At 56.3% G+C, this 26030-nt stretch overlaps 1 protein-coding gene across 2 annotated transcripts in view; it reads left to right on the forward strand.

Moving 5' to 3' along the window:
- Positions 1–5204: 5204 nt before the first annotated feature.
- Positions 5205–26030, forward strand: part of LOC119955797 (cysteine-rich protein 2-like) — a 74469-nt gene continuing 53643 nt past the window's right edge. Inside the window, exon 1 of one of the 2 annotated variants that reach the window (XM_038782380.1) lies at positions 5205–5367. In XM_038782380.1, coding sequence (XP_038638308.1) covers positions 5325–5367 — 43 coding nt within the window. In that variant the 5' untranslated portion in view covers positions 5205–5324. The remainder of the gene's footprint in view (positions 5368–26030) is intronic. The other variant, XM_038782397.1, reaches the window with a different exon arrangement.

The following is a 26030-nucleotide window of genomic DNA, read 5'->3' on the forward strand; positions in this document are numbered from 1 at the left end:
TTTCGGGCCTTGTGCTTTTTGCTGAGAAGAACAGTATCTATCACCTTAACTGTATTGTCCCACACTACAACTACATTCCTTTTCACTACCACCACTGAATGGCTCCGTACACTTTGGTGCCCTGGTTAGTTTGCTCATCAACCCTGCCGTCCCTCTGTCATTCTCACAGGCTGCAAGAACCTCCGAGCTGTTGGACAAGTGAAGGGCTGAGGGTCCTCCATTGGTGGCACGGTAGTACAGAGGTTAGCATTGTTGCTTCACAGCTCCAGGGTCCCAGGTTCGATTCCCGACTTGGGTCACTGTCTGTGTGGAGTTTGCACATTCTCTCCGTGTCTGCATGGGTTTCCTCCAGATGCTCCGGTTTCGTCCCACAAGTCCTGAAAGACATGCTTGTTTGGTGAATTGGACATTCTGAATTCTCCCTCTGTGTACCCGAACAGGTGCCAGAATGTGGCAACTAGAGGATTCTCACAGTATCTTCATTGCAGTGTTAATGTAAGCCTACTTGTGACAATAAAGATTATTACTGTTACCTTCCACATCCACATGCCTGCCTCACTTGTAGTCACATCCTCCTGTCCATGATCATGAACAAAGTTTAAAATACCTAGCCTAACAATTGTGACTGCCTCCTGGGACAAAGCGTCTGGGTAGTTTTCCCGTTCCCTGATGCATTGCAGTATCAACTCTGACCTGAAGTTCCTCAAGCTGGTGATACTTACTGCGGATGTGGTTGCTGGTGTCCACCAGCACTCTTATGTTACATCTACAACACATCACCTGCCCGGCCATCTCTATTCCAACTGATTAGATTTTCAAGTTTAGAAATATCTCACAATGATTATTTGTAGTTATATCAAGCAGGTTAACTAGTTTAAATATAAATGTAATACAGTACTAATCCTCAGCACTGGTTTAAACTACTGTCCCAGTTTAGAGGAAAAAATAAACCTTAAAATTGACCAACTTACTTTCTTAGTAAATGCTTCTGGACTTCAGTCTCACTGTCTCTTCCCTCTCTCAGGCCGCTCCTCATTCTGTAATAAACCTGAATTCCCTCACTTACCAATCTCCTTGGGTTAAGTTAGTACTCTATTTAACAGTGCTCGGTTGAGGTGGACTTTGTGTTGTTGTTATTTTACTAGTCTGAGGGACAGCTCTCCCAATTTTGTCACGGTATACCCAAGAGTACTTGAGGAGGACATTACAGGGTTGACCGGACTACGTGTGCCTTTGTCATGGCCAGTGCCTTGATCAATGCCTGGTGGTCCATCCAGTTTATTTTGATTAGGCTTTGTCATGGTGGTTTGCTGGGCGATTACAGAGGGCAGTTAAGAGTCAAGATTCCCTGCTCCCCCAGCTGCATGTTCCTCAGCAGCGAGAGGCATCAAAGCCACCCCAAGACGCCGGGATACTCATGGGCAGGAGTGTGCTGCCGGTGGGACCAGAGAATCCCACCGCCAGTGAACGGCTGGAGAATTCCGGCCATAGTTAGGGGAATGGAGACAAACATTGTCCAGGCGGGCTAAAGATAGAAATTGCTGCCTATGGCGCTGAGGTCCCAGGTTCGATCCCGGCTCTGGGTCACTATCCGTGTGGAGTTTGCACATTCTCCCCGTGTTTGCGTGGGTTTCACCCCCACAACCCAAAGATGTGCAGGTTAGGTGGATTGGCCACGCTAAATTGCCCCTTAATTGGAAAAAAAATCGGGTACTGTAAATTTATTTTTAAAAATTAAAAAAGGAATGCTCACCTTCATTGGCAGAAGTACAGAATATAAAAGTAAATATAGGATTTGATTCTTCCGTCCCATCTGCTGCAAGTACGCCACGGGTGAGTCGCGGACAATGGAGAAGTCCATTGACCTCGGGCCGGATTATCCGGTCGCCAGACGGGCGTGGCCAGAGAATCCCGTCCATAATGTTGGAATTGTATAAAACACTGGTGAGGCCACAACAGGAATGTTGTGTGCAGTTCTGGCCACCTCGTGAAAAAAAATGAAAATGAAAATCGCTTATTGTCACGAGTAGGCTTCAATGAAGTTACTGTGAAAAGCCCCTAGTCGCCACATTCCGGCACCTGTTCGGGGAGGCTGGTACGGGAATCGAACCGTGCTGCTGGCCTGCTTGGTCTGCTTTAAAAGCCAGCGATTTAGCCCAGTGTGCTAAACCAGCCACATTACAGGAAGGATGTTATTGTTGTGGCGTGAGTGAGTGCAGAGGAGGTTTACAAGAATGTTGCCAGGGCTAGAAAAGTGTTGCTACGAGGAGAGATTGGATAGGTATTTGCCTTGGAACAAAGAAGGCTGAGGGGTGACTTAATTGAGATGCTCAAAATTATGAGGGAAGTGATGGAGTGGACAGGATAAAATTGTTTCTCTTGGTGGAAAATTTTAGAATCAGGGGACATAGATTCAAGATAAGAGGCAGAAGGTGTAGAGGGGACATGAGAAAACTTTTTTACGCAGAGGGTAGTGGGAGTCTGGAATTCACTGCCCGAGTTGGTGGTGGAGGCAGAGACCCAAAATCCTTTATTTAATAAAACCTGGATCTGCACCTTAAGTGCTGGAACATACAGGACTATGGATTGGGTGCAGGAAGGTGGATTAGAAAGAGCACCTGGTTGCCCTTGGGCTGGCATGCACAAGATGGACAGACTGGCCTCCTTCTGCGCTGTAACTGTGCTGTTTTCAATGATTCACGTTCTCCCAGTGTCTGTGTGGGCTTCCTCTGGATGATCCGGTTTCCTCCCACAGTCCAAAGATTAGGGGGACAATTCTCCAATATGGAGCCCAAATGTTCGCACAGTCGTGAACGCCGTCGCGTTTCACGACGGCGCGAACCGGGTCCAGGGATGACTGATTCTGGCCCCCACAGGGGGCCAGCACAGCGCTGGAGCAGTTCATGCCGCTCCAGCCTCCTTTCTCGGTGCCAAATGGGCGCCGCGCCAACCCGCGCAAGCGCGGGGGACTTCTTTAGCGCACCGGCCCCGACCAACATGGTGTCGGTGATCAGGGGCCGGCCGCGCCATAAAGTAGGCCCGGGGGCAGCACGGCGGCCTAGTGGTTAGCACAACCGCCTCACGGCGCTGAGGTCCCAGGTTCGATCCCGGCTCTGGGTCACTGTCCGTGTGGAGTTTGCACATTCTCCCCGTGTCTGCGTGGGTTTCGACCCCACAACCCAAAAATGTGCAGAGTAGGTGGATTGGCCACGCTAAATTGCCCCTTAATTGGAAAAAAGAATTGGGTAATCTAAATTTTAAATAAATAAATAAATAAAGTAGGCCCGGGGAGAGAGGCTGGCCCGCCAATTGGTGGACGCCGATCGTGGGCCAGACCCCATCGGAGGCCCCCCCCCCCCCCCGGTGAAGGAGCCCCTCACAGGCCCCCCCCCCCCCCGACCATTCCCGCAGAGTTCCCGCCGGCAGCAACCAGGGGTGAACGGCACTGGCCGGACTCTGTCGGATCGGCGCGGCCGCTTGGCCCATCCGGGCCGGAGAATTGGCGGCCCCGTCGATTCCAGCGGCCCACAGCCAGCGCCGCGCCAAACGTGCCGGCGCAAATGGCACCGATTCTCCGTACCTCGGAGAATCGCCGGCATCGGGGTATCGGGGCACGGTTATGGTGATTGTCCAGCCCGGCGCGTGGCTCGGAGAATCGCCGGCATCGGGGTGTCGGGGCACGGTTATGGTGATTGTCCAGCCCGGCGCGTGGCTCGGAGAATCGCCGGCCTCGGGGTGTCGGGGCACGGTTATGGTGATTGTCCAGCCCGGCGCGTGGCTCGGAGAATCGCCGGCATCGGGGTGTCGGGGCACGGTTATGGTGATTGTCCATCCCGGCGCGTGGCTCGGAGAATCGCCGGCATCGGGGTGTCGGGGCACGGTTATGGTGATTGTCCAGCCCGGCGCGTGGCTCGGAGAATCGCCGGCGTCGGGGTGTCGGGGCACGGTTATGGTGATTGTCCAGCCCGGCGCGTGGCTCGGAGAATCGCCGGCATCGGGGTGTCGGGGCACGGTTATGGTGATTGTCCAGCCCGGCGCGTGGCTCGGAGAATCGCCGGCATCGGGGTGTCGGGGCACGGTTATGGTGATTGTCCAGCCCGGCGCGTGGCTCGGAGAATCGCCGGCATCGGGGTGTCGGGGCACGGTTATGGTGATTGTCCAGCCCGGCGCGTGGCTCGGAGAATCGCCGGCATCGGGGTGTCGGGGCACGGTTATGGTGATTGTCCAGCCCGGCGCGTGGCTCGGAGAATCGCCGGCATCGGGGTGTCGGGGCACGGTTATGGTGATTGTCCAGCCCGGCGCGTGGCTCGGAAAATCGCCGGCGTCGGGGTGTCGGGGCACGCTTATGGTGATTGTCCAGCCCGGCGCGTGGCTCGGAGAATCGCCGGTGTCGGGGCACGGTTATGGTGATTGTCCAGCCCGGCGCGTGGCTCGGAGAATCGCCGGCATCGGGGTGTCCGGGCACGGTTATGGTGATTGTCCAGCCCGGCGCGTGGCTCGGAGAATCGCCGGCATTGGGGTGTCGGGGCACGGTTATGGTGATTGTCCAGCCCGGCGCGTGGCTCAGAGAATCGCCGGCATTGGGGTGTCGGGGCACGGTTATGGTGATTGTCCAGCCCGGCGCGTGGCTCGGAGAATCGCCCCCTAGGTGGATTGGCCATGCTAAATTGCCCCTTAATGTCCAAAGATGTGCAGGTTAGATGGGGTTCTGGGGATTGGGTGGGGGAGTGAGCTATGTCGGGTGGCCTTTCAAGCTCGATGGGCTGAATGGCCTCCTTCTGCACTGTTGGGATGCTGTGATTCTATGAAAACAGAGGCTCAGCCTTCATTGGCTGTTGGAGCCATTTGGGATGTCCAGTGGATGTGGCAGGCGTTAGACTAACACAAGACTTTGCACAGTCTGATGTGCGAGATCATTCCATCTCACTCCACAGCCTGTCATCACCCTCCTGCCCCAGGGGATTAGGTGGGATAAATGGGAGCACGAAGTGGCAGTGTCCAAAATGGCAGTCATTGATCCATGAGGATAGACGGCCATCCTGCCGTTTTAATCCAGCATCCCGCTCAATGGACCATTCATTCTCTCTCTCTCTCTCTCTCTCAAACACACACATACACACAGTCTGAACAGAAGTGGGAGGCGGTGGGTGGGGAAGTTGATGTGATTGACAGGAGTGAGCAGCCAAGCAGAGGGAGGATGGAGGAAGCCACTGAGGGTGAAGGAGGTGGGAGTTTGCAGTATGTTGGGATCGCTGAAAGCAGAGAGCTGATCATTCCATTCAGTGAGACAGGAGAAGCAGCAAGCGGCATCAGGATCACTCAGCATGGCATCCAAATGTCCGAAATGCGACAAAACCGTCTACTTCGGTAAGAAACATTCATTTATTCCCCAGCTGCAAAGGACCCTTTATTCTGGAGGACAGAGACTGGCTTCTGGTGATGGAAGGTCTTGGGGTGATAGGCTCCCAGTTACACACACATTTTCTTTCTTCAATGCAGTTTTGGTGAGAGAGACATTTGCCAAACGGTCGTTTTATCCTTAATACTGAGCCTATTATACAGATAGAGGGAGGCAGTCACTGAGCGAGGTGCTGGGAAACAGGCTGTTCAATATCAAATGCGATGGGCTGGAATACGCGCCTGCGTTCCCATTTAGTTGAATTGAGATGGTTGAGAAATCTAAACCAAATGTTTCTGTTGTCTAATGTGGCTGTTGGGGATGTGTGTTTTGGGGATTTATTGTCGATGCAAGAGCCATTCATGTCAATTTACACTGTCGCCTTTTGCAAATGAGGGATTTCCTTGAATGGGAGGGGTGGGTGGGGGGAGTGTCTGGGAGTAGCTGAAATCGACCTGAAACAGATAGATGGTCACTTTCACCTGGAATGGACAAAAAAAGAGCCATTTATTAAATTGCTGGGTGTAAGGGATTGGAGATGCCTTATCCTGACAATGGGAGCTGCTCTGGGGAATGATTTTCCCAAGCAGTGGGAGGTGATCAGCACCACCAGTGCCTGGGAGTAGGGCGAGGTTGTGATTGTTTGCAAGCTGTAATCAGATGGTTTATATTTACTGAGAGGCAGCAGCAGTTCCGAGCTCCCAGTCTGAGCTACTCCCTGTGGGTGTGTGTGTGTCCCCACCCTGCCTGTTCTTGTTCCGAATGTGATTATGATGGGAAATCAATCCTTCTGATAAAATAATGCGAGAGTGCCCCCATTTTTCTCTGTAATTAAGTTAAATTATGGTCTGCAAAAATGCGATTTCCGACTATTAAGCAGGGATTTGTCATGATTATGATGATAATTGCTTCGGATGATATGGCACAGAAGAAGGCCATTCGGCCCATTGTCCATGTGTCGGCTTTTTTGAAAGAACGGTCCAATGAGTCCCGCTCTTGCACCTTAGCCCTGTAACTATTTTTCTTCTAATTTTCCCCCGTTTATCTAGTTGTTTCGAAATGATTTTTCAATCTGTTTCCACCGGCCTTTTGGACAGTGCACAATTCTGTGTAAAACAAAATGCCATCTTCCCGTTAGTTAAAAGAGGAATTCCAGCTTTAGGTTGCATCTGAGATTCTTTGTGGGTACACTTGTCCTCACCACACACACCCCTGCTAACCGTTTATCTAAACATATTTCTTGGGCAGGGAACTGGTGTGTCTGTCTCATAGAGATGCAGGGGAGGTGGTGACCTGGTGGTATTATCCAGGGTACAGTAATCTGCAGACCCTGGGGATTGCGCTGGGGATCTGGGTTCCAACCCTGGGAGATGGTAAAATTTAAATTCAATTAGAAAAGAAGTCAGGGCGACATGTGGCACAGTGGTTAGCACTGGGACTGCGGTGCTAAGGACCTGGGTTCGAATCCCGGCCCTGGGTCACTGTCCGTATGGAGTTTGCACATTCTCCCCATGTCTACATGGGTTTCACCCCCACAACCCAAAGATGTGCAGGTTAGGTGGATTGGCCATGCTAAATTGCCCCTTAATTGGAAAAACAAAAAATAATTGGGTACTCTAAATTTATAAATAGAGTCTGGAATTAAAAAATACTGATGACCATGAAACCATTGCTCATTGTCAGAAAAACCCATCTGGTTCATTAATGTGTTCAGGGAAGGAAATCTGCCGTCCTTACCTGGTCTGGCCTGTATGTGACTCCAGACCCTCACAGCGATGTGGTTGACTTGTAATTTCCGAGTAATCTGCCATGAATGGCTCTTGCAGATATCAGCCATGCATCGACAATAAATCCCCAAAACACACATCCCCAACAGCCACATTAGACAACAGCAGAAACATTTGCAGGTTTAGATTTCTCAACCATCTCAATGCAACTAAATGGGAACCCAGGTGCGTATTCCAGCCCATCGCATTTGATATTTGGTTCCCAGCACCTCGCTCAGTGACTGCCTCCCTCTATCTGTATAATAGGCTCAGTATTAAGGATAAAACGATCGTTTGGCAAATGTCTCTCTCACCAAAACTACACCGAAATGGCCTAGCAAGCCACTCAGTTCAAGGGCAATTAGGGATGGGCAACCAATGGTGGCCCAGCCAGTGATGCCCACATCCCAAGAAGGAATACAAAATTGAACAGTGACAGTACAGATTCTGATTTGAGTCAGCCTCTGCCCACTGAGCTCAATCACAGCAATTGGGTGGATGTGAGATTGGACATTTGGCTACTAAGGCCAAGACAGGTGGCAGATTTGTTTGCTTGTTTTTTTCAGGGTATCAGCTCTGCTTCAGTTGGTGGCACTCTCACCGCCTGAGGCAGAAGGTTGGGGTCCAAGTCCTACTCCAGTGACCTGAGTGTAAAGTCACACTGAGAGATGGGGGCTTGCTGGTGGGGTGTCCATCCTCTCTGACCTGTGGGTTTGCCAGGTTACTAATCCATTCTGTCTGCTCACTTTTCAGAGCAATAATGTTCATTGCACTGTCTTCCTTTGGGTTAGTGAACACTTTCAAAAAGTATGAGGAGACACAAAGTGTCTTTTGTTAGGGGGAATGAGTCAATTTGGAGAGCATTTGCAGGAATTCTCCAGGGTTTTATCAGGATCTCCGGAGGCTCCCCGGCACTGTTTAAACATATATTTACCGGGATTGTTTTCTAAGGGTTTGAATTTTTAAAAAATTCGTTCATTGCTGGTGGGCCAACATTTATTGCCCATCCCTAAGAGTCAACCACATTGCTGTGGATCTGGAGTTATATGTAGGCCAGGTCAGGTAAGGATGGCAGATTTCCTTCTCTAAGGGACATTAGTAAACCAAATGGGTTTTACGACAATCAACAATGGTTTTATGGTCATCATTAGACTTTTAATTCAAGATTCTGCCGTGGCAGGATTTGAACCCACGTCACTCTGGGTCTCTGGTTTACTAGTCCAGTGACAATACCACTACGTTGCTGCCTACCCATATTTACTGGGAGTCCAGCCACGAAGAACCCATTAATTTAACAGTTCAACCGGAGAATTTTACTTTCCTGAACATTGCTTACACTTGTCACTGCAGTCGGCAGGAAGGTGCAATCTTACTATTGAAACACAGCTGGAGGGTCATTTTGTCCAGCGCAATGAAACGCTCCATCAATTAACATCAGACTGCCGGGGGAAGAAATTCTTTCAACTTTTAAAAAATCTGTAATAATGATTGTCAAAATATTTTACAACTTGGGGCATTAGCACAGTGAGAGTAATGTTTTACAGACTCCAGCTATTGCTTGAAGCCTCACTGTTATAGAATTTCAGCACTTTCTATAAAGTAATCCAGCCCTGTCATTAGTCTATAAAAATGAATAGAGTAATTTGTTACGGTAGTAAATCACAGGAAGTAATAATGGGTAATGCAGGACTTTGGAGGTTGTCTTAGGGTAGAGGCACCTTATTGAAGGAGGCTGTTGGATGTTGTTCCCATAACTACTGTACTACAGATGTACCAATGTTCACCCTTTTAACAGCTCACGGGTGAACCAATTTTTTTGAAACATTCTTATCGATCTTATCTTAGTGGTTGCACTCCACCTCGGAGTCAAAGGCATGGGTTCAAGCCCCATGCCAGAGACAGGAACACAAAACCCAGGCTGTCACCCCAGTACAGTACCGAGGGAGTGCTGCACTGTCATGCACGCCGTGTTTCAGACTAGATGTTCAACTAAGGCACCATCAGATGCAAATGATCATGCAGCGCTATTGGTAGAAGAGCAATGAACTATCCCTAAAATCTCGGCCAATCTCTGAAAGGGATTTATCTGATTATTTTTCCATTGCTGGTTGTGGGATCTTGCTGTGTGCAAATTGGCTGCTGGGTTTCCCTCCATCACATTTTGACTACACCTTCAAAATTGCTTCACTGGCTGTAAATTACTCAGGGATGTCCTGAGATCAGGAAAGTAGCTCTATAAAAGCAGGTGATGAGGCAACTTGAAGAGCTCAGAGGATGGAGCAGGGAAATGAGACTGACTGAATGTCTCTGTAGAGCGCCAGCCTGTTTACAATCAACTAAATGGCCTCTTTCTGTGCAGTAATAACGCTCTTATTTGCTTCAGCTTGCTCGATGGAAAGAGATAGGTATGGATAGATGGGAAGTATGAACAGTAGATTGCAGCAAATGAAAAAAAAGCTATATATCTTATCTTAGCATTTAAAACTCACAAATGTGAATGTTGAACTGTGTAGGAAGCACTGTGCTGCCACACAAGAATTTAAAACTCACATCTCGATTTTTCAATGGAATTCTGAACTTCCACAGAGGGGCAATCGCAGTTGGATTCCAACTCCGCTCCTAGTGCCTTACCTCAAAATCCAGCCGCTCCTTTCTCGCCTGACCTCCCGACTCAGGACAGGTCCCTGAGGCCTTGTGTTAAGGGCAGGAGAATATGAGAGAAGGAAGCACTAGCTGCTGTAATGTGGTCCTGCTGCATGCAGAAGCCAGGGAGAAGGGCAGTTTGTAAAGTAAGGGAGTTTGGGGGGGGGGGGGGGGGGGGGGGGGGTTAGGTGTGGTCGAGAGGTGCAGGCTGGGGTGATCATTTTGGGGATGGGAGTCCTGTGGAGGAATCAGGGGGTGGGGGAGAACCATTGGGGTTCATAAAGGCCCCATGGGATAGGGTGAGGTTCTGGGGGTGTCCCATGGGAGATTGGGGATAATTGGGGGCTAGTTTGGAAGGGTGGTGCTATGGAGGATTGGGGGAGTGGCACTACTCGGGGGGGCAGATTCTGGGGTTTGAGGAGGATCCCGGGGGATTTGGGGGGAGAGCTGGGAGAAGTTCTGGAGGGGGGGGGGGGGGGGGGGGGGGGTTGAGGTCAGCAGTATAGTTACCCAGGAGTTAGAAGTGGTTTTAGTTCTAACTTTTTATCTGGGTAACAATGACTGTAAGACAGTTGGAACTATTTGAAGTTGTGATGATGGAGCAGCACAGTGGTTAGCACATTTGCTTCACAGCTCCAGGGTCCTAGGTTCGATTCCGGCTTGGGTCACTGTATGTGCGGAGTCTGGACGTTCTCCCCGTGTCTGCGTGGGTTTCCTCCGGGTGCTCCGGTTTCCTTCCACAGTCAAAAGATTTGCGGGTTAGGTGGGCTGGCCATGCTAAATTGCCCTTAGTGTCCAAAAAAGTTAAGTGGGGCTACAGGGATAGGGTGAGCTTGAGTAGGGTGCTCTTTGTAATGGTCTCCTTCTGCACTTTAAATTCTATGATTCTATATCGTACTTTAGGCTGGTTCCCATTGCAGGAATATTGCAGCTGCAAATGATCATGCAGCACTATTGGTAGAGGAGCAATGAATTATCCCTAAAATCTTGGCCAATCACTGGGAATTTGACCTTTCTGGGTCATTGCCGTGCAATCTTCACTGGGGACCTCTGGGTGTGGCTCCCCAGCACATCACGGGGGAAGCTGCCAGTTATACCAATCCAGACCCTGGATGTTACCGGCCTATATCGGGATAATAAACCAGACCACTGACCCAAGCACCAAGCCTAGTTTCACCCCTTTCAGAGCTTGGTGGCATGGAGGCTCTGGGCCCTGATGGCTACTAACTGAAGAAAGAAAGATCTTGCCCCCTCATCAGTACATCCAAAATGTTTCAGTGTTTTTGAAGAGCAGGAATGTAGGAAACAGATTGTGAAAGATTGAGAGGTCTGTGAATACCATTGCAACCTCTTGATTTTCAGCTCATCCTGTCATCTGGTATACTTATAACTGGATAGATCATTCCAATCTCCGAGAAAACAGAGGTGGAATGGAACTGATGGGCTATACCGAGTTGGCATGACGACCAAATGCCAACTTAATAATAATAGTTCAATTTTCAGGAGACAGCAATGAAGGATTGTTATAGAGCTGGGAGTGAAAACCGCAGGGCCCTTGGGAATGCTATGTTTATGATATCACTAATAGCAGTTAGTGGGCTGCGAGGATTTTTATAATACAGCAGCTGAGCTACAACCAAATTGACTCCTGTCCAAATATTTTCAGATGAATGCCCTATAGTTAAACAAAATCACCAGTTCAAAGCAGAGTCACGTAACAGTGGAAGGTGAGGGGAAATGTTTGGCTTTGGCAGTCTGTTATTCATTGTGAGGAATGGTTTATTTTAAGAGTAATTCTGCCAATGTTTTCCACAAGAGTAAAATATTAAAAAGCTTTTGATGAAATGATGTCAGCGAAAGGGACTTGAAAGTTGCTGGGAGGGGAGTGGGTGGGGGTCCTGTGAAGGACAAGCTAGACAGAGTGACAGGGAAGAATACAAGGGGGCTTTTATCACGCACCTGTCATATGGCCGCCTTGTGACTAGAGTTGGCCTGCTTTTCATTTTTCCAGTGGGAATCTCTACTTCCATCTCAATTTCCAACAGGGAAAGAATAAACAAGACAGCATTGTGCTGGAACACGGATGACCTTTCAATGTCCCGTTGCTGGGGTGTTGGACGTTTATAAATGCCAATAAAACGGAAAGGCTTGACTGATTCTCCTGTCTCTCCTGATGGTCTTGGCGTTACAGCTTCTGACAATGACATTTGCTTTCCCTTATGTTTCATTTTCTGATCGGCATTTTAAATGTGGGCCACAGACCGCTCAGAAAATACACAGCAGGGCAATCAACATCTGGAAATGAAAGGCAGTGGGGTTAACAATCGGGATGTTGCCCTTTGATACACTCAATCGATTGATATTCATCCTTCTAGTCCCAAGGCTCCTGGGCTGCAGCCTCCTGCTGCTGGCTTTCCCACCAGTCAGTCTGTTAACATCAGCAGTTGGGGCAGGTGACCAAAAACGTGGTTAAAATGGGGCTTTGAGGAGTGTCTGAAGGTGCAGGGTATGTCGCGGAGGAATTTCAGAGCCTAGGACCCAGGCAGCTGAAGGTTAAAATTGGGATGTTCAAAAAATTCGACGGAAGAGAAGTTGATATTTTATCTTTTTCAACCTGGCCCAATTGCATAATTTGTCCATTTGCCGTTCTCCATTCCCCAGCTGCCATTTCCTCAATTTATTCTTATGTGTGTCTCATAAAGGTGAACACTGATGCTATTGGGTAATTCTGGGGTAACAGGGTTCTCAGAATGAATTGATCTGCCCATGATTCTATCAAAGCAGACTAGAGTTAGAGGCAGGAGAGGAAGTCAGGCTGCCTGTGTATGGAGCCAGCTAAAGCAGACTGATTGGGAGTAAATAGAATCATAAAGCTGTAATCCATTGAAGGAGTTCAAATGAAGCCATAAACCATGAGAGCTTGGCTGGAATTATTTTCTAGTCATCTGCTCCGTGGCATTAGATTACCATCTAAAAATCTCGAGTGACAGTAAAACGTTATATCTGTGTTTGTTTGTTCCTGGGTTGATTGCAGTTGTTATTTATGATATTGTCAATAAATCATTACAAGCGACACAGAACTGCACTGTGTATTAGGCCGTGCTGGGGATGGTGCTGGGGACGGGCCAGTGTCAGAACGGTGCTGGGGACAGGCCTGTGCCAGAACGGTGCTGGGGACGGGCCTGTGTCAGAACGGTGCTGGGGACAGGCCTGTGTCAGAACGGTGCTGGGGACGGGCCTGTGTCAGAACGGTGCTGGGGATGGTGCTGGGGATGGGGCTGTGTCAGAACGGGGCTGGGGATGGGCCTGTGTCAGAACGGTGCTGGGGACGGGCCTGTGTCAGAACGGTGCTGGGGACGGGTCTGTGTCAGAACGGTGCTGGGGACGGGCCTGTGTCAGAACGGTGCTGGGGACAGGCCTGTGTCAGAACGGTGCTGGGGACAGGCCTGTGTCAGAACGGTGCTGGGGACGGGCCTGTGTCAGAACGGTGCTGGGGATGGTGCTGGGGATGGGCCTGTGCCAGAACAGTGCTGGGGACGGGCCTGTGTCAGAACGGTGCTGGGGACAGGCCTGTGCCAGAACGGTGCTGGGGACGGGCCTGTGTCAGAACGGTGCTGGGGACGGGCCTGTGTCAGAACGGTGCTGGGGACGGGCCTGTGCCAAAACGGTGCTGGGGACGGGCCTGTGTCAGAACGGTGCTGGGGACGGGCCTGTGTCAGAACGGTGCTGGGGACGGGCCTGTGCCAGAACGGTGCTGGGGACAGGCCTGTGTCAGAACGGTGCTGGGGACAGGCCTGTGCCAGAACGGTGCTGGGGATGGGCCTGTGTCAGAACGGTGCTGGGGACGGGGCTGTGTCAGAACGGTGCTGGGGACGGGCCTGTGTCAGAACGGTGCTGGGGACGGGCCTGTGTCAGAACGGTACTGGGGACGGGCCTGTGTCAGAACGGTGCTGGGGACGGGCCTGTGTCAGAACGGGGCTGGGGACGGGGCTGTGTCAGAACGGTGCTGGGGACGGGCCTGTGTCAGAACGGGGCTGGGGATGGGCCTGTGTCAGAACGGGGCTGGGGACGGGGCTGTGTCAGAACGGTGCTGGGGACGGGCCAGTGTCAGAACGGTGCTGGGGACGGGCCTGTGTCAGAACGGAGCTGGGGACGGGACTGTGTCAGAACGGTGCTGGGGACGGGCCTGTGTCAGAACGGTGCTGGGACGGGCCTGTGTCAGAACGGTGCTGGGGACGGGCCTGTGTCAGAACTGTCCTGGGGACGGGCCTGTGTCAGAACGGTGCTGGGGATGGGGCTGGGGACGGGCCTGTGTCAGAACGGGGCTGGGGACGGGCCTGTGTCAGAACGGTGCTGGGGACGGGGCTGTGTCAGAACGGGGCTGGGGACGGGCCTGTGTCAGAACGGTGCTGGGGACGGGGCTGTGTCAGAACGGTGCTGGGGACGGGCCTGTGTCAGAACGGTGCTGGGGACGGGCCTGTGTCAGAACGGTGCTGGGGACGGGCCTGTGTCAGAACGGTGCTGGGGACGGGCCTGTGTCAGAACGGTGCTGGGGACGGGCCTGTGTCAGAACGGGGCTGGGGACGGGGCTGTGTCAGAACGGTGCTGGGGACAGGCCAGTGTCAGAACGGTGCTGGGGACAGGCCAGTGTCAGAACGGTGCTGGGGACGGGCCTGTGCCAGAACGGTGCTGGAGATGGTGCTGGGGACGGGCCTGTGCTGGAACGGTGCTGGGGACGGGCCTGTGTCAGAACGGTGCTGGGGACGGGGCTGTGTCAGAACGGTGCTGGGGACAGGCCAGTGTCAGAACGGTGCTGGGGACGGGCCTGTGCCAGAACGGTGCTGGAGATGGTGCTGGGGACGGGCCTGTGCTGGAACGGTGCTGGGGACGGGCCTGTGTCAGAACGGTGCTGGGGACGGGCCTGTGTCAGAACGGTGCTGGGGACGGGCCTGTGCCAGAACGGTGCTGGGGACAGGCCAGTGTCAGAACGGTGCTGGGGACGGGCCTGTGTCAGAACGGTGCTGGGGACGGGCCAGTGTCAGAACGGTGCTGGGGACGGGGCTGTGTCAGAACGGTGCTGGGGACAGGCCTGTGTCAGAACGGTGCTGGGGACGGGCCCGTGCCAGAACGGTGCTGGGGATGGGGCTGGGGACGGGCCTGTGTCAGAACGGTGCTGAGGACAGGCCTGTGCCAGAACGGTGCTGGGGATGGGGCTGTGTCAGAACGGTGCTGGGGATGGGGCTGTGTCAGAACGGTGCTGGGGACAGGCCTGTGTCAGAACGGTGCTGGGGACGGGCCTGTGTCAGAACGGTGCTGGGGACAGGCCTGTGCCAGAACGGTGCTGGGGATGGGCCTGTGTCAGAACGGTGCTGGGGACGGGCCAGTGTCAGAACGGTGCTGGGGACGGACCTGTGTCAGAACGGTGCTGGGGACGGGCCTGTGTCAGAACGGTGCTGAGGACGGGCCTGTGTCAGAACGGTGCTTAGGACGGGCCTGTGTCAGAACGGTGCTGGGGACGGGGCTGTGTCAGAACGGTGCTGGGGACGGGGCTGTGTCAGAACGGTGCTGGGGACGGGCCTGTGTCAGAACAGTGCTGGGGATGGGGCTGTGTCAGAACGGGGCTGGGGACGGGGCTGTGTCAGAACGGGGCTGGGGATGGGCCTGTGTCAGAACGGGGCTGGGGACGGGGCTGTGTCAGAACGGGGCTGGGGACGGGCCTGTGTCAGAACGGTGCTGGGGACGGGCCTGTGTCAGAACGGTGCTGGGGACGGGCCTGTGTCAGAACGGTGCTGGGGACGGGCCTGTGTCAGAACGGTGCTGGGAACGGGCCTGTGTCAGAACGGGGCTGGGGACGGGGCTGTGTCAGAACGGTGCTGGGGACAGGCCAGTGTCAGAACGGTGCTGGGGACAGGCCAGTGTCAGAACGGTGCTGGGGACGGGCCTGTGCCAGAACGGTGCTGGAGATGGTGCTGGGGACGGGCCTGTGTCAGAACGGTGCTGGGGACGGGGCTGTGTCAGAACGGTGCTGGGGACGGGGCTGTGTCAGAACGGTGCTGGGGACAGGCCAGTGTCAGAACGGTGCTGGGGACAGGCCAGTGTCAGAACGGTGCTGGGGACGGGCCTGTGCCAGAACGGTGCTGGAGATGGTGCTGGGGACGGGCCTGTGCTGGAACGGTGCTGGGGACGGGCCTGTGTCAGAACGGTGCTGGGGACGGGCCTGTGTCAGAACGGTGCTGGGGACGGGCCTGTGCCAGAATGGTGCTGGGGACAGGCCAGTGTCAGAACGGTGCTGGGGACGGGCCTGTGTCAGAACGGTGCTGGGGACGGGCCAGTGTCAGAACGGTGCTGGGGACGGGGCTGTGTCAGAACGGTGCTGGGGACAGGCCTGTGTCAGAACGGTGCTGGGGACGGGCCCGTGCCAGAACGGTGCTGGGGACGGGGCTGTGTCAGAACGGTGCTGGGGACGGGCCTGTGTCAGAACGGTGCTGAGGACAGGCCTGTGCCAGAACGGTGCTGGGGATGGGGCTGTGTCAGAACGGTGCTGGGATGGGGCTGTGTCAGAACGGTGCTGGGGACAGGCCTGTGTCAGAACGGTGCTGGGGACGGGCCTGTGTCAGAACGGTGCTGGGGACAGGCCTGTGCCAGAACGGTGCTGGGGATGGGCCTGTGTCAGAACGGTGCTGGGGACGGGCCAGTGTCAGAACGGTGCTGGGGACGGACCTGTGTCAGAACGGTGCTGGGGACGGGCCTGTGTCAGAACGGTGCTGAGGACGGGCCTGTGTCAGAACGGTGCTGAGGACGGGCCTGTGTCAGAACGGTGCTGGGGACGGGGCTGTGTCAGAACGGTGCTGGGGACGGGGCTGTGTCAGAACGGTGCTGGGGACGGGCCTGTGTCAGAACAGTGCTGGGGATGGGGCTGTGTCAGAACGGGGCTGGGGACGGGGCTGTGTCAGAACGGGGCTGGGGATGGGCCTGTGTCAGAACGGGGCTGGGGACGGGGCTGTGTCAGAACGGGGCTGGGGACGGGCCTGTGTCAGAACGGTGCTGGGGACGGGCCTGTGTCAGAACGGTGCTGGGGACGGGCCTGTGCCAGAACGGTGCTGGGGACGGGCCTGTGCTGGAACGGTGCTGGGGACGGGGCTGTGTCAGAACGGTGCTGGGGACGGGCCTGTGTCAGAACGGTGCTGGGGACGGGCCTGTGTCAGAACAGTGCTGGGGATGGGGCTGTGTCAGAACGGGGCTGGGGACGGGGCTGTGTCAGAACGGGGCTGGGGATGGGCCTGTGTCAGAACGGTGCTGGGGACGGGCCTGTGTCAGAACAGTGCTGGGGATGGGGCTGTGTCAGAACGGGGCTGGGGATGGGCCTGTGTCAGAACGGTGCTGGGGACGGGCCTGTGTCAGAACGGGGCTGGGGATGGGGCTGTGTCAGAACGGTGCTGGGGACGGGCCTGTGTCAGAACGGTGCTGGGGACGGGCCTGTGTCAGAACAGTGCTGGGGATGGGGCTGTGTCAGAACGGGGCTGGGGATGGGCCTGTGCCGGAACCACACTGGGGATGGGCCTGTGTCAGAACGGGGCTGGGGACGGGCCTGTGTCAGAACGGTGCTGGGGACAGGCCTGTGCCAGAACGGTGCTGGGGATGGGCCTGTGTCAGAACGGTGCTGGGGACGGGCCAGTGTCAGAACGGGGCTGGGGACGGGCCTGTGTCAGAACGGGGCTGGGGATGGGCCTGTGCCGGAACCACACTGGGGATGGGCCTGTGCCGGAACCACACTGGGGATGGGGCTGTGCCATAACCACACTGGGGATGGGGCTGTGCCGGAACCACACTGGGGATGGGGCTGTGCCATAACCACACTGTGGATGGGGCTGTGCCGGAACCACACTGGGGATGGGACTGTGCTAGAAACACGCTGGGTATTGGATGATTCTCATTCTCTTTACAGCAGAAATATTAAGGCATCATTTAAAATTGCCGGTCAAGGCTCTTAATAATTTTAATAATAATAACATTTTTTATTATTGTCACAAGTAGGCGTACATTAATACTGCAGTGAAGTTACTGTGAAAAGCCCCTAGTCGCCACATTCTGGCGCCTGTTCAGGTACACAGGGAGTTTTCAGAATGTCCAAATTACCCAACAGCACGCCTTTCAGGACTTTTTTTTAATATAAATTTAGAGTACCCAATTATTTTTTCCAATTAACGTGCAATTTAGCGTGGCCAATCCACCTACCCTGCACATCTTTGGGTAGTGGGGGTGAAACCCACGCAGACGCGGGGAGAATGTGCAAACTCCACACGGACAGTGACCCAGGGCTGGGATTCAAACCCGGGTCCTCAGCGCCGCAGTCCCAGTGCTAACCACTGCGCCACATGCCGCTCCTTGTCTTTTGGGACTTGGGGGAATGAAACCGGAGAACCCGGAGGAAACCCTGGTGCTGTGAAGCTGATTGAGTCAATCAGGAGAAACATTTATCTGCTGGGAGATTCCCTCCCTTATCCCAAATCGTGGAGCGTCATTGGGCTGGAGCATGTTTCCCCGGATTTCCTCACGTCTGGTTTCCCATTTCTTTAACATCACATGATTCTCCTGTTGATGGCAAGAGATTTGCCTCAATGATACCCCTGTAGCCATTTGGTATTTCTGAATGCTGGGTGCACGCTGCGTTGGAGTAAAGTTTACACCAAGATGAAAGCAATTCCCAAACAGTGACAGGACTGCCAGCTTTGAGGACCTAACCCGATAAGGAACCTGCAGCAATCGGGATTGATGGATCTCCCAAGACTGCAGCAAATGATGAAAGGATGGGTGGGCAAGGCTAAAGTAATTGCCTCTGGTATCAGAATTATAAAATCTAACCATTCAGGGTAGAATGAGTCCATTAGAGCCCCTGCTTGAGTTTTGAGCCTGTTTTTTTACATTAAACTTGTAACATACAATAAAGCATAGAAATTTCTATACCTTCATTCAACCCCAGCATTCGTGGATCTGGGAATAAAACAAACATTGAGAACTAAAAGCACCAGGGCCAGATTCCTGTTTGTAAGTCAGGACAAAGAGCAGATATGATTACAAGTTGATTGAAGCAAGATGGTGCAAGGAACCTGCTCCACCCCAGCAGATAGGAAAAGCAGAGTCAATAATAAAACACGGGACTTGCAAGACATCGGCATGAAGCTGATGAAAGTGTGACCTGCATCAACTGCTGTTTTACAAATTCATGTTCAGACTCTTGGATGTGGGACTGCTGTCAGATGGTAAAGATGAGTTAGACAATTTGGCTGATAATCAGACAGTTGAGTGAGTTGTTGGCAGCATCCAAAACTTGTTTATCCTACGATGCAGATTTTTCATGGGAAAGCTGTGTTCCTCCACCCTCAAACCCCTCCTCCCCAACCTCAGGGAATTGGGAGAGGGAGAAACCTGGTGGGGGTGGGGTGAGATTGAGGATCAGGCGTGGGGGAGAGGGCGTGATTGGTGTATGGGTGGGGTTGAGTTGGGAAACTGAGGAATGGGGTGGGTGGGAGACTGGTGGGTGTGGGGATCATCATTTGTTGCAGAACTGGGAATAACCAGTAACGGGGGAGTGGGAGTGACACCGAGGGGGCAGCCAGTGAAGAGCTGCGCGAAGTCTGTGTTATATTCCTTGCCTTTTCCTCCAAGGTAGCCAGATACCATGGGCACGATTCTCCGCCCCCCACGGCGGGTGGGAGAATAGCGGGAGGGCCTGCCGACATTTTTCACGCCCTCCCGCTATTCTCCACACCCCCCCACGCCCGACCCACGCCACGAAACGCCGTTCGCCGGTTTATACGGCGAGCAGCGATTCTCCGAGGCCGATGGGCCTAGCGGCCGGGCCTTCACGCCCGTTCAACACGGCAGCAAACACACCTGCGCACTGCCGTCGTGAAACGGGCAGCAGATGCCCGTTTGGTGCATCTGGGGGCCTGATTGGCACGGCAGTACCACGGCCGTGCCAAGGGAGCATAGGCCCGCAATCGGTGCCCACTGCGCATGCGCGGGTTGGCGTTGTCCAACCTGCGCATGCGCGGCCGACGTTATCGGCTGCGTCAGCCGGCGTGACGCTTGACGTGCGGCCTTGATGACCGTCGACAAGGCCGCGCCGCTGTGACGCACGGGGCCGCGCTCCTAGGCCCGCCCGGGGGGGAGAATCGGCCCCGGAAGTGGGCGTGAAGGCTGCCATGGGTCACGGCCTGTCCCACGGCAGCCTTTACGAATTTCCGCATTTGCGGAGAATCTCGCCCGTAGTGTTGACAAAGAACATAAAAATAAGGGGCAGGGTTCTCCTGCAATCGGCGAGCGGCTACAAAGAACGGCGTGAACCACTCCGGCGGAAGGGACTAGCAGCAGTGTGACGCCATTTGCAATGACGTCACCCATCACAGACGCACGCGCCATCATTGACGCCGGGAAGCATCACAACACAAAAGAGACTCGGCAAAATGGCCGCCTACCGCACAGCGAAGATGTTCCAGGAGCACGACATCGAGGCGCTCCTGGACGCAGTGGAGCAGAGGAGGGTGGCCCTGTACCCCGGACACGGCCGTAGGGTCGCACCACACATCAGCCAGCGCCCGTGGAGGGAGGTGGCAGAGGCCGTCAGCGCCATGGCCGTAACAGCCAGGACAGGCAACCAGTGCCACAAGAAGGTCAGTGACCTAGTCAGGGCAGCCAGGGTAATGCCCACTCACCCCCTCCCCTCCAGTATGGGCAGAACAGCCCTAGCTGAAACCGACATGGCTGCACCCACCCATGCAGGCTGCATTGGCAGGATGGGCCGTGAACTTCTGCCAACATATACACAACCGCTGTTCTGCAAGTTTATGTCCACCTAACAATGTTGCCCTTTATCTCTGTCAGCCCTCCACGCCCTCCCCCCCCCCCCCTCTCCCCTGGGAGCATGAGAGGACCGGAGGGGGTCAACCTGAATTGTGCCCCCTCACCTTCATGAAGAGAGGGCCCTGGACCTTGCAGGTGGAACCGAGGACTGGGAGGTTGCGGAAGCCAGGGTCTTGGGCGCAGCACCAAGTGAGACCCCACCTCTGCCTTCCCCACATCCCCCCCTTCCCCCCCTTCCCCCTTACCCTTCCGCTCATCTCCACTCTCCTCCCCTCCCCCACCCCCTTCCCCCCATCTCCACTCTCCTCCCCTCTCCGTCCCCCCGTCCCCCCTTCCCCCCCATCTCCACTCTCCTCCCTTCCCCCCCCCCCCGTTCCTCCATCCCCCGTTCCTCCATCCCCCGTTCCTCCATCCCCCCTTCGGCCCTCCGTCAGCGTGTCTAACCATGCATGCTGTATTGTGTATTGAAATGAAAAATGAAAATCGCCTATTGTCACAAGTAGGCTTCAAATGAAGTTACTGTGAAAAGCCCCTAGTCGCCACATTCCGGCACCTGTTCGGGGAGGCTGGTACGGGAATTGAACCGTGCTGCTGGCCTGCCTTGGTCTGCTTTAAAAGCCAGCGATTTAGCCGTGTGCTAAACCAGTGGATAACCTAACATCGACCCGCCCATCCCTGTGGATGCCGTCCACCCCTAGGATGAACACGAACATAGAACATAGCACTTACAGTGCAGAAGGAGGCCATTCGGCCCATCAAGTCTGTACCGACTCACTTAAACCCTCACTTCCACCCTATACCCATAACCCAATAACCCCTCCTAACATATTTTGGTCACTAAGGGCAATTTATCATGGCCAATCCACCTAACCTGCATATCTTTGAACTGTGGGAGGAAACTGGAGTACCCGGAGGAAACCCAAGCACACACAGGGAGAATGTGCAGACAGTGGCCCAAACCAGGAATCGAACCTGGGACCCTGGCGCTGTGAAACCACAGTGCTAATCACTTGTGCTACCGTGCTGCCCAAATGTGCCGGGGCGTCCACAGGACAGGGAACAATCAGGGCCGACAGGAATACGACGCCCCCACCTAGTGTCGGGACGTCCCCACCCAGTGCCAGGGCGCCCCCGGGACAGGGACCGACCTGGGCCCTCAGGAATACGACGTCCCCACCCAGTGCCAGGGAGCCCCCGGGACAGGGACCGACCTGGGCCCTCGGGAATACGACGTCCCCACCCAGTGCCAGGGCACCCACAGGACAGGGACCGACCTGGGCCCTCGGGAATACGACGTCCCCACCCAGTGCCGGGGCGGCCATAGCCCAGAGATAGACCTGGACCGTCAGGCGTCCACCTCATCTGGTGTCAGTGCGGCGATGCTGTAGGGCCACGTCCAGCAGCGGGGAGGGCAGCCACACCAACAGGCTCCTGTCCTAGTCGACCCAGGACACACCCACCCAGGACACACCCACCCAGGACACACCCACCCAGGACACACCCACCCAGGACACACCCACCCAGGCACACCCACCCAGGGCACACCCACCCAGGACACACCCACCCAGGGCACACCCACCCAGGGCACACCCACCCAGGACACACCCACCCAGGGCACACCCACCCAGGACTCAACCACCCAGGACACCCACGCTGCCGAGGGGCTGGACGGTTGGAGGGCAGCCCGGCCCCAGCAGCCAGATGCCAGCCAGACGGGTCCCAGGTTCCTGGAGTTACCACACCCACCCATAGACCCGATCCAGCCAAGGACCAAAGGACGATGGAAGGGGGTGATGGCTGGCTTGCAGCAGCTGCAGACGCAAGTGAAGGAGTCCACCCGCATCCAGGAGCAGCGAGTGATGCCGGTCATGCGTGCCACCCAGGTCGAAACCGCACGGGTGGCGTCCGCGGTTAGGCAATGGGTGCGACGGTGTGAGACCTGGATCGCAGTATGCAAGGCCTGGGGCTTTCCGTGCAGGTGGTGTCTGTGGCTGCCCTCTGACAGGAAGCCATGAGCCAGAACCAACTGTACTCAACGCCGTAGCCCAGTCTCTTCAGGCCATGGCGCAGTCCCAGCAGGCCATGGCGCAGTCCCAGCAGGCCATGGCGCAGTCCCAGCAGGCCATGGCACAGTCCCAGCAGGCCATGGCCCAGTCCCAGCAGGCCATGGCGCAGTCCCAGCAGGCCATGGCCCAGTCTCTTCAGGCCATGGCGCAGTCCCAGCAGGCCATGGCGCAGTCCCAGCAGGCTATGGCCCAGTCTCTGCAGGCCATGGCCCAGTCTCTGCAGGCCATGGCCCAGTCTCTGCAGGCCATGGCCCAGTCCCAGCAGGCCATGGCGCAGTCCCAGCAGGCCATGGCGCAGTCCCAGCAGGCCATGGCGCAGTCCCAGCAGGCCATGGCGCAGTCCCAGCAGGCCATGGCCCAGTCCCAGCAGGCCATGGCCCAGTCCCAGCAGGCCATGGCCCAGTCCCAGCAGGCCATGGCCCAGTCTCTGCAGGCCATGTCCCAGTCTCTGCAGGCCATGGCCCAGTCCCAGCAGGCCATGGCCCAGTCCCAGCAGGCCATGGCCCAGTCCCAGCAGGCCATGGCGCAGTCCCAGCAGGCCATGGCACAGTCCCAGCAGGCCATGGCCCAGTCCCAGCAGGCCATGACGCAGTCCCAGCAGGCCATGGCCCAGTCTCAGCAGGCCATGGCGCAGTCCCAGCAGGCCATGGCGCAGTCCCAGCAGGCTATGGTGCAGTCCCAGCAGGCCATGGCCCAGTCTCTGCAGGCCATGGCCCAGTCTCTGCAGGCCATGGCCCAGTCCCAGCAGGCCATGGCGCAGTCCCAGCAGGCCATGGCGCAGTCCCAGCAGGCCATGGCGCAGTCCCAGCAGGCCATGGCGCAGTCCCAGCAGGCCATGGCCCAGTCCCAGCAGGCCATGGCCCAGTCCCAGCAGGCCAACGCCCAGTCCCAGCAGGCCATGGCCCAGTCCCAGCATGCCATGGCCCAGTCCCAGCAGGCCATGGCCCAGTCCCAGCAGGCCATGGCGCAGTCCCAGCAGGCCATGGCGCAGTCCCAGCAGGCCATGGCCCAGTCCCAGCAGGCCATGGCCCAGTCCCAGCATGCCATGGCCCAGTCCCAGCAGGCCATGGCCCAGTCTCTGCAGGCCATGTCCCAGTCTCTGCAGGCCATGGCCCAGTCCCAGCAGGCCATGGCCCAGTCTCTGCAGGCCATGGCCCAGTCCCAGCAGGCCATGGCGCAGTCCCAGCAGGCCATGGCACAGTCCCAGCAGGCCATGGCCCAGTCCCAGCAGGCCATGACGCAGTCCCAGCAGGCCATGGCCCAGTCTCTTCAGGCCATGGCGCAGTCCCAGCAGGCCATGGCGCAGTCCCAGCAGGCTATGGTGCAGTCCCAGCAGGCCATGGCCCAGTCTCTGCAGGCCATGGCCCAGTCTCTGCAGGCCATGGCCCAGTCCCAGCAGGCCATGGCGCAGTCCCAGCAGGCCATGGCGCAGTCCCAGCAGGCCATGGCGCAGTCCCAGCAGGCCATGGCGCAGTCCCAGCAGGCCATGGCCCAGTCCCAGCAGGCCATGGCCCAGTCCCAGCAGGCCATGGCCCAGTCCCAGCATGCCATGGCCCAGTCCCAGCAGGCCATGGCCCAGTCTCTGCAGGCCATGGCCCAGTCTCTGCAGGCCATGGCCCAGTCCCAGCAGGCCATGGCCCAGTCTCTGCAGGCCATGGCCCAGTCCCAGCAGGCCATGGCGCAGTCCCAGCAGGCCATGGCACAGTCCCAGCAGGCCATGGCCCAGTCCCAGCAGGCCATGGCCCAGTCTCTGCAGGCCATGGCGCAGTCCCAGCAGGCCATGGCCCAGTCTCTGCAGGCCATGGCGCAGTCCCAGTAGGCCATGGCCCAGTCTCTGTCCATCCCCGGCACTCCCCCTCCCCATCCCCGGCACTCCCCTCCCCATCCCCGGCACTCCCCTCCCCATCCCCGGCACTCCCCTCCCCATCCCCGGCACCCCCCTCCCCATCCCCGCACTCCCCTCCCCAGCACTCCCCTCCCCCTCCCCAGCACTCCCCTCCCCATCCCGGCACTCCCCTCCCCATCCCCGGCACTCCCCTCCCCATCCCCCGCACTCCCCACCCCATCCCCGGCACTCCCCTCCCCATCCCCGGCACTCCCCTCCCCCGCACTCCCCTCCCCATCCCCGGCACTCCCCTCCCATCCCCGGCACTCCCCTCCCCATCCCCGGCACTCCCCTCCCCATCCCCGGCACTCCCTCCCCATCCCGGCACTCCCCTCCCCATCCCCGGCACTCCCCTCCCCATCCCCGGCTCTCCCCTCCCCATCCCCGGCACTCCCCTCCCCATCCCCGGCACTCCCCTCCCCATCCCCGGCACTCCCACCCCATCCCCGGCACTCCCCTCCCCATTCCCGGCACTCCCACCCCATCCCCGGAACTCCCCTCCCCAGCACTCCCCTCCCCATCCCCGGCACTCCCCTCCCCATCCCCGTCACTCCCCTCCCCATCCCCGGCACTCCCCTCCCCGGCCCCGGCACTCCCCTCCCCAGCCCCGGCACCCCCCTCCCCAGCACTCCCCCCCCCCCCTCCCCCTCCCATCCCCAGCACTCCCCTCCCCATCCCTGGCACTCCCCTCCCCATCCCCGGCACTCGCATCCCCGGCACTCCCCTCCCCATCCCCGGTACTCCCCTCCCCATCTCCGGCACCCCCCTCCCCATCCCCGGCACTCCCCTCCCCATCCCCACACTCCCCTCCCCAGCCCCCCCCCCCCCGGAGAATTGAAGCAGCCCCAGGGCCCATCGCTTCGCGACAATTCTCACGATTCTGCGAGGCGCGTGGCGTGATTCCCGTCGGCGGGATTATTCGCCGGCCGAGAATACTGCATCCAGCATCGGGATTCACGCCGCCCCCCCCCCCCCCCCCCCAAGGGATTCTCCGACCCGGCAAGGGGGTCGGAGAATCCCGGCCAAGAAGTTTGAATCAAAAACAAATTTATTTTACAGTACTAAACTAAATGAAGTTTGCCCACTCTACTGAGTTATAGATAATAAACTAATGATACTGAATCTGTAGTACAGCAATCAATAATCTATCTAACTATTAAACTACACTATGACTTGACCTCATGCTATATCTCTACATTCAATTCTCACTGTGCTCTCATCATGTTCCCTTCAATTTCTCCCAGAATTCCGAGAGATGCCGGGCTGAATCCTCCGCAGTCCTGCGCCGAAATCGCGTTCCCCGGAGAATCACTCACGCACGAATTACGTGGCACAGCTGGAGGAGGGCCATTGACAGAGGCCCCCACCCCCCCACGATTCTCCGGCAAAACTGGCCGAGTTCCCGATGG

Source organism: Scyliorhinus canicula, chromosome 2 (assembly GCF_902713615.1).
Source record: "Scyliorhinus canicula chromosome 2, sScyCan1.1, whole genome shotgun sequence".
Taxonomy (NCBI): Eukaryota; Metazoa; Chordata; class Chondrichthyes; order Carcharhiniformes; family Scyliorhinidae; genus Scyliorhinus; species Scyliorhinus canicula.